This window comes from Henckelia pumila, chromosome 2 (assembly GCF_033568475.1).
Source record: "Henckelia pumila isolate YLH828 chromosome 2, ASM3356847v2, whole genome shotgun sequence".
In the NCBI taxonomy this organism is placed as follows: domain Eukaryota; kingdom Viridiplantae; phylum Streptophyta; class Magnoliopsida; order Lamiales; family Gesneriaceae; genus Henckelia; species Henckelia pumila.
In genome coordinates this window covers 3,512,754-3,520,935 of record NC_133121.1, presented here as the reverse complement: position 1 = coordinate 3,520,935, position 8,182 = coordinate 3,512,754, and the positions used below count along the sequence as shown (strand labels likewise).

Genomic DNA, 8,182 nt, shown 5'->3' with positions numbered 1-8,182 from the left:
AGTTATAATCGATAATAACAATATAATTAAAATATTTTGAATCGTACAACTCAAGCGTTATCTTCTGATTGTTCTAGGCAGGCAGCAGAGATAATTCACGAATTGCTTGGTTGATAGTCATCACACAATTTCCACAAATTACATCCAATAAATGGCTTAAATCCATTGTTTCCATTGATATGTCCCATTCGAGTTTGTACTTTGACTGACTTATTCATTCGCGTATATCGTCGTTGAATGTATATGAATATCATGTATCATTGATATATGTGTTTTTTTTAATTATTAGAAGTTAAAGAGATGGAGAAAAATGGACAAAGTCTTTTGTGTAACTCAAAGTCTCGAGATAATGAAGTGATCCCATTATATGCCCCCATTTTTCTCATAGAAAAGCGTATCAAATCCGCGTGTGGGTGTGGCCATTATTCTTGGGTTGGGGAGTAATAAATCCGTAGTTGACTCCAAAAAAGGATGTGCAAGGAAAACTTCAAGGCCTTGAGTTTCGGGCCTAACGGGCTCAATTTCACGTGATGGGAAGAGGGGGATTAGTCATCGAGGAAGGTTCACTTAATGGGCTTTGTATCGTAGTCCAATTTCGTGGGCCACTTCTTTCATTTCTTTATGGGGCCCACATATTGCGTATTGAAGATTCCAGAAATTGGAAATCAGGTAATCGAAACATTTTTACATTGCCGTTACAAATTTGAAATAATGACAATTTTTTTGCGGAGAGACACTCTATTGGATTACTTTACGGTAATAAAATAAATGGTTCTAGTTTGGGTATTTAAAAATTTGACAGATCATTAAACCTTTATTTTTTTTATTATAATAAAATATGATAAGATTCCATTATATTATTATTATTATTAAAATTATCAAGTACAAAGTAAAATTAATATGTGAGATTAGAAATGATGGTTCCCTGACTTTGAGATAGCACTCTTTCTTTCCTCTTTGGATTGGAATCTGTGTAGCGATGGCTCTTATGCTTACCCCGATGCAAATTCGATACTAGTGTGCTGCGTTTTCTACATCTCTCCAAGATTATTCTTTGGCCTTTTTCTAGGGTTTCTTTTCGCCTCCATGAATCCGATCTTTCTTCGCAACTCTAGCTATCTCTGCCGCTCGATGTTTCTCGTATCCTGATTGAAAATCTGAGGTAAAAGTTTAAATTTTTTTTTTTTTACCGTCGAGGGTAATCACCTATCGGCTAGGCGTTTTGATTTCAGCAGTATATTGTTTTTACCCAGTTTTGATTCGTGAAAACGTTTGTATTTATTCGTGCTTGTAGCTCTTTGATTTTAGCCGGGTTTGCCTTTAGTAATTGTTCGATTGCTTAGCCTTTTTCAAGTTGCATTTCGAGCTTATTTTTATGCATTTCTTATTTTGAGACAATTTACCTAAAAATTTTGGTACCAACTTGGTATATGTGTTACAGGGCTCTTTTTTCCCCTTAAAAGTTCCAATTTTTGCCGTATTCTCTCTTATATCGTGGGTTTTTGGCATCTTTATCCTAAGGTAGAATTAGAGCTGTCAATTGAGACTTGGAGGCATGATCTCTTGATTACCAATTAAAAGCTAAGCATGGCTGATTGATCTATTTTGTTGGTATGTATGTCACTAGGAGTTTGGCCTGGCCATTTACAAAGAACTTACAGAAATCACGCTTGGATATGACTAATGCTCCTCGGAGTTGTTCATTTGACATAGATGTTTGATTATGTGTAAAAACTTATATTATACGTACTGAATTCATCTGTAACATCGAAAATGTTTTGACCTATTTTGATTTTGGACGTTCTTTGATTTTGTCTTTGAAGGTTCAATTTTAACATGGAAAGTTGATGTCTCTGTTATATTTATTTATATATTGGCGTGTTTCATTTTTTTTATGGAATTCTATTTATCTGATTTCCATGTTATGAGTCGACTCTTCTCTGAATCCTTTAAATAATAAATCTTTTAACTCTCTGCATTTTGGATCTGGACATTGGTATGACTTCCTGAGTTTCTTGGAAGTCGGTATCAATGCAGAGGGAGATGCAATATATTTCACTTTGATACGATTTCGAAAGGCAATAAAAATATATTTAGCTTTGATAAAAGTACAAGATTTTTAAATAATTTACTGTTTTTTAAAAAAAATTTAAAATTTACACCTTTGATTTGGGAGTTACATTGGGGTATTTGTGAAACTCAAATACTTTTCTACCACCAGTTCTTAGTTTTGGATTGTTTTATTGGCGTTTCAACTTTTATAGTGAAACAACAAAGTGCTTGGGTTATATCTTGATAAGAAAAGCATAGAGGCTTTGGTTTTGTTGTACTTTTGGATCCAAACAGCTTCGACACGTTTCTTCATATAGACATCAATAAATTATTGATGAATGCATATGCATGATAATTATCATGAAATTTTTTTTTTGTATATATTTTAATGACTAGGATTTAGTCACACGGTTGTTGGAAATTCTTTTCACATTTGGGTCGTGTTAATTTCTTAGTTTTTTGAAAAATTATCAGCGCGGTCTGTCATATTTCTTCATGAGCTAAATAGTTTGCAAAAAAATAGAATTGTGTTACATAATTGAAATACGTAATATTTACATGTTGCGTTGCACTCAACGCATGTGTGTGACTTCTTGTTTATACTAATGTATAAGCACAACATTCAACATCCTAATATGATTCAATGTTTGAATCAAGTTTTAAGATGATTGGAGTTTCAAAATTGATATGTTATCCTTATCTTTTATTTATCATCTTGTCATTCATCGTCCTATCCTACAAGCCAATTGGTTCCTAGTTGTATACAAGCAGTGTTTGTGCAGACTGATTAGTTATATAAAAGCATTGATTTACAAGGTCAGGTTCTATAAACTCGTGGAAATTTCATTTTGTCCCATAGGTTTTTTAACATGTTAGAGAAATTCCTCATTTTCTCCACACATCAAACAACCTGGAGCACACGGACTGTTGGGATTGTCTGCGAACAAGAATTTCTTTCTTGATAAAAGAGATTTTGATTCCTTCCACTGATTGATTTCCAGATATACTTTCCAAACCTATCAATTCCCCCCATGTCAGACAAAATGAGCCCACCCAGCACCTTGACGGTTTACCTTTATGTTCCAAACATCATCGGTGAGTATAACTGATAAAGTGTTCGATAACATTTTGTGATTTTTGTTGGTGTTTTTTCTATAATGATGTGGTGATATTCTTTTTTTTTGGTGAATCATTGAGAGCTTGCAGGGTACATTAGAATATTAATGAATTGCTTTGGTTTTGCGATATGCTTCAAGGACAAAACTCTATTCTCTATTCTGTATTTTGTCAGGTTTGGATTTTTTTCTGGCAGATCTTTTTTCATTTTAATTTGAGTTCAAATTATTTGTTGTTTAATTGCATTTATGTTTATTTTTTTTAGCTTTGTTTGCGATGCTTTGGATGGCTGGTTTGCTCGCAAACTGAATCAAGGTTAGGGTTTATGCTTGTTGATTTGCCAGTTGATGTCAAAAATCAAGGTCTGAGGTTTCATAATGTTCAAGGGCATTTCTTTCCGGTCAGCCTTATGTAATTTAGAACACCAAGTATAAAGAACGAATTTCTTCCTGTCATTCTGAGGTAATTTTATATTTTGAAGGTTACTTCTCTCAAGGCATAAGGAGGTATACCTCGCGTATATCTGTCAAGTAAACATATTCGGAAAATTTCCAACACTATACAGGATAATATTTGGAATTATCAGTCTGTCGTAATCTAGCAATAGTGCATCATAATTGAAAGAATCAACATTCTTAGCATTTGACCCTGGCTAGCCTAGCCTAGCCTAGCCTGCTTGTTACATTTGAATGGACTTTAAAACCTTAATTTGTTTAATACAGTTTCAACTTTTGGAGCAGTTCTGGACATGGTCACTGACAGGTATCTGTTGTCTAAATTTTGTAGTGCCTTCCACATGTTATTTTACCCCTAATTTCACACTTCACCTGCCATGTGTTTGGTATCCCATGATACTTATTTTTGGTTCCCTACGTGTGTTGGCTAAGTTAAATCTTAATTACGGTGTTTTTCCACAGGATAAGCACAGCTTGTCTCCTGGTGATTTTATCGCAAGTTTATAGGTGATTTTTTTAAAATTTATTATTTCGTGCTGTTTGGGGGTTATTTACTACAATATGAGTTCTCACTTCTGAAATCCAGGCCTGGATTTATTTTCTTGTCTCTGCTTGCTCTGGATATAGCCAGCCATTGGTTGCAAATGTATAGGTATTTATTTCCTTGTTTAATCACTCTTTGGACTCTCTTTTAAATTTATTGAACCAAGGATCTCACAGATTTCACTTGCTATTGTATTACAGTACCTTCTTGGTGGGAAAAATTAGCCATAAGGATGTCAAAGATAGCAGCAATTGGCTGTTCAAACTTTACTATGGGAACCGTAAATTTATGTGTTACTGTTGTGTCTCTTGTGAGGTGAATGGTTTTGATAATATATACCAGAAGTGGTTTATTTTGTTTTTGATAGACTGACTTTATGGAATCCATTTGACTATTAGGTTCTTTATATTCTTTTATTTCTTCTAGCTAAGGAGAACGAGGGTCTCATTGATGTAAGCCTTATCTTTTCGATTACATCGAATTTTTTGCACCCTAGATTGATAATGTAATGCTGATGTACCTGTGATATTCTTACCTTCAGGTTCTAGTGAATGCTGCGAGACAAAATTGGTTCTATTTGTCATCACTTACTTTGGTTATTGTTGGATGGTTAATCAAGCAGATAGTTAATGTTATACAGGTGTGCGACTTAGCTTCATTGTTCTTAGAGGCAATGTATCAATTTTCCACACAATGATCGACAATGCATGATGCTGAGTATTAGATTTGCATGTCTATAAATTTGTGATTCCATCTCGAGCCTTGATTCTAAATATGGAGATCAAACACATATAGCTCAAGTAACATATAGCTCAAGTGATAAATATGCATACAGCTGAAAAATCCACTGACTTCATAGTACTATGGCGTGTTCTGAGGGTAGTAATTGAATTTTTTGTGGATTTTATTCAAATTATGTACTTGGTCGAAAGGTAAAAGGCATGTACCACGGGTCCTAACCTGATTCACTTCATAGCTTCTTTAGATATTATTCCGATGATTAATTTCTTAGAAAAGTATCGGATATCTTCCTTCGTGCTTGCCTCATATGCCTCCTTTATTTGACTGATTCATTCGTTTTATGGTGGCAGATGAAGACTGCGGCTGATGCTTGCATAGTCTATGACATTAATAAGAAGCAGTAGGATATGTTTGTTTTTGCAAACATTTTTTACACTTCGGAACCTGCTGCGGATTATGTGCACGCCTTCAAACTCTGGACGAATTTTATAGACTTGGGGAGGCACAAGTTTTAAGAGGGTGTGCTGTTCTTGTATTGTTCGAATGTAAAGGGGTTCTTTCCCATAGGTGTATATGAATTGAAGTTGAATAACCTTAACTCTTCGGTGATGTTACTTAATAATTGATTGCTATTGAGATGTTTTTTTTTTTTAATTTTATTTTAAAGAAATTTATTATCATCCTCTTAAATAATTGATTTGATGACAATATTCCATGCTTGAATGTTAAAAAAATAGGCTAAAACTTTGAATTAATTGGCAGAATCACCATCATTTCTCAAGCAAAAACATGATTTCCCTAACTTAAAGAATCGCATTTTACATATAAAGCTACTAGGATGGACTCTCTATTCTTCCATTTATAACAACATGAAAATGAAAATCTCACCAAGGCACAATTCAATACAAGCTTAATCCAAAAAACTCACTAATCAAAATGGCAACCCCTAAACCAATTGCTACGAGAGAAGATGCCCAAGTGAGTTTTTCAGTAACTCTAGGTATCCTTTCCTTGAGCGCTTGACTGCACGACCCGATAAACATTGTATAGCTTCCCATCGCGAAAACCGTCCCAACCAAGAACATGAACAGAAACGCAGCGCCAGCCAAACGAGAAGGCAATGCAAGCGCCGGTAAGATCACAATCAAAGCATCCGGCTGCAATCCATGAACAATCCCCGTAGCAAACGTAGTAAAACCAAATTTCTTCTTTCCAATTGAAGGGCTTGCGGCGATCATTTCATATCCACTCACATCACTCTCACCATTCTCCAGGACCACACACGGGGCGGGTACTTCTAATGCTTCCCTTATTCCCATGGCTCCTATAACAAGTAGAGTAAACCCCACCACTCTCGTTCCCCAAGTTCTCAAGACTTCAATATGCAGCCGATCTTTCAGAAGTAAGAAAAGTAAGCCAAATATCAACTGTCCTGCATCGTGTCCGCACCCCCAAAGGGCTCCAACAGCAGCACTTTCCATCCTCGAGCAGCCAATTGAAAGTGGAGCCAAGGCAGCAAGATGGTCGGGGCCTGATAATGTGTGCAAGCAACCCGCCAAGAAACCAGTCCATGCGCTGCTTAGTAACTCAACGCGTATAAGACTAGTCCCTGCAGCAACTGCTGCTGGTATTCCAGTTTTGGCTGCATTCGGGAAACTAGCAAATGCCGGAGACACGACAACTGGGTGGAGTACCGTCAAAAGGATTGCAGATAACAATATCACTGCCCCTGCCTTAACTACCTGAAATATATCCAGGATCATTATCAATAAAGATACCAGAATATGTTAAAATGGGAAAAACATATGGTACGATGATAACACCTTATCGAAGTAATTTCACCTTGCCCGGTTATACATTAGTCAGAGAGCCTACATTCCACTGTCAGTTCTATTTTCTTAGAAGACATTCCAAGTTGAAATTCTTTTTGCATTCAATCTTTGTTCCTTCACCTAGACTTACATTACTTACTTTCTATTAAAGTTTTTCATAATCAGTATCAATTATGTATTTCATGCATAATATTATTCTGGATCACTACGTTGGCAAGATAATAAACGAAAACAATCTGCCATCATAGAGTAGACCTTCATGTTCCAACTAGTTCTCACAAAGCTCACATGTTATATCTACCAAAATTAATCTTCAATGCAGAAAAAATAGACAAGTTCTGTCAGAAAAAATGGAAAAATAGCATGGAAAACGAGAACCAACAACGATAACTGCTAGAACGGTTTTGATTAGCATCTCACAACCATTGGAGCTTCAGAACGGTTTTGATGAGCATCTCACAACCATTGGAGCGTCGCTTATGCTTCTTCGGAGAATACAGCAATCAGGCTCTACCAAGGGTCTATCGGTCCACAAAAAAAGGATGAATGGGAAAATTCCACAAGTACTTACTAACTTCCTACTTATATTGACAAGTGACAACAACAGACACACAGACACAATCATAGTTGTATGAGTACCACCCCACCGGTTTGGTCGATGCTACCCTTCGGCTAATGCGGCTAGATACAACAGCCCATTTTTTTTTATCTGAGATGTTCGCGACCTCCCAATTAAATGTGCCATGAATGATCCTTAGTCCTGACTCTTTAGATGATCAAAACACACAGACACACACATACTACATGCAAAGGGACAACAAGGCATTGACCATAAACAGTGATTTTAGAGGGAGCACCGATTCAAAGATGGCTGAATGGCCCTTAACTCAAATAAAAGTCATATAACAAAAGGCCAAAACGGATCAAGGAAACTCCATCAAAAGAATCATAAGCTCTCAAAAACTAAAATGACACACTATTCCCAAAAAAATCTATACCTTCCGCTGCGAAGAACATATCAGAGGGATTAATCTACGAAAATGAGGCTTAGGCGCCAGCCCATCAGTCGAATCCACGGAAAACGACACCTCTTCCCGGGTTTCAGGGGAAACCAAAGACGGGTCTTGGAGACCGCAAGATAGAGACTTGACCCGAAGTGGCGCCCAGCGAAATGAAGCCGACGAAAAAGCCATTTTCCTGGCGGACACAACTCCCGCGAAGCGTGGAACAAGGGGATGAGGTCCGGGCTTCAAGTTACAGGCCTTGGGGTGAATTAGCCTCTCCATTCTCAACTTTGAAGCCCCAACAAACCCCCCCAAATTATCAAGAATTTAGGAGCACAACTACAAGAATTTTTGCAGTTGTAAAGAAGAGGAGAAGGTGTAGTCGAAAAGGATAAACTGCCTACCAACTTCTTTACAACATCCAAAGATGCCAGCTTT

At 36.6% G+C, this 8,182-nt stretch overlaps 2 protein-coding genes across 2 annotated transcripts; one reads left to right on the top strand and one right to left on the bottom strand.

Annotated features, from left to right (window-relative positions):
• Window positions 1-903: 903 nt before the first annotated feature.
• Window positions 904-5,564, top strand: LOC140880528 (CDP-diacylglycerol--inositol 3-phosphatidyltransferase 1). Its single transcript, XM_073285056.1, has 11 exons — window positions 904-1,162; window positions 3,054-3,147; window positions 3,259-3,343; window positions 3,434-3,483; window positions 3,891-3,930; window positions 4,086-4,130; window positions 4,210-4,275; window positions 4,368-4,482; window positions 4,566-4,619; window positions 4,709-4,807; window positions 5,259-5,564. The coding sequence occupies exons 2-11, from the start codon at window positions 3,084-3,086 to the stop codon at window positions 5,310-5,312; spliced, it is 672 nt and encodes a 223-aa protein (XP_073141157.1). The 5' UTR covers window positions 904-1,162; window positions 3,054-3,083; the 3' UTR covers window positions 5,313-5,564.
• Window positions 5,565-5,711: 147 nt separating this feature from the next.
• On the bottom strand, window positions 5,712-8,182 carry LOC140883350 (chloroplast protein FOR GROWTH AND FERTILITY 2-like). The gene is made up of 2 exons (XM_073289784.1): window positions 7,739-8,182; window positions 5,712-6,650 (listed from the first exon to the last, which is right to left on the bottom strand). The coding sequence occupies exons 1-2, from the start codon at window positions 8,024-8,026 to the stop codon at window positions 5,808-5,810; spliced, it is 1,131 nt and encodes a 376-aa protein (XP_073145885.1). The 5' UTR covers window positions 8,027-8,182; the 3' UTR covers window positions 5,712-5,807.

Excerpts from the sequence above, each read along its gene's own strand:
- LOC140883350 (XM_073289784.1), bottom strand. The coding sequence starts at position 8,026 with ATGGAGAGGCTAATTCACCCCAAGGCCTGTAACTTGAAGCCCGGACCT. Across the intron at positions 6,651-7,738 it reads TATGTTCTTCGCAGCGGAAG|GTAGTTAAGGCAGGGGCAGT; the intron begins GTATAGATTTTT and ends GATATATTTCAG.
- LOC140880528 (XM_073285056.1), top strand. The coding sequence starts at position 3,084 with ATGTCAGACAAAATGAGCCCACCCAGCACCTTGACGGTTTACCTTTAT. Across the intron at positions 3,484-3,890 it reads TGCTCGCAAACTGAATCAAG|TTTCAACTTTTGGAGCAGTT; the intron begins GTTAGGGTTTAT and ends TGTTTAATACAG. Across the intron at positions 4,276-4,367 it reads CATTGGTTGCAAATGTATAG|TACCTTCTTGGTGGGAAAAA; the intron begins GTATTTATTTCC and ends ATTGTATTACAG.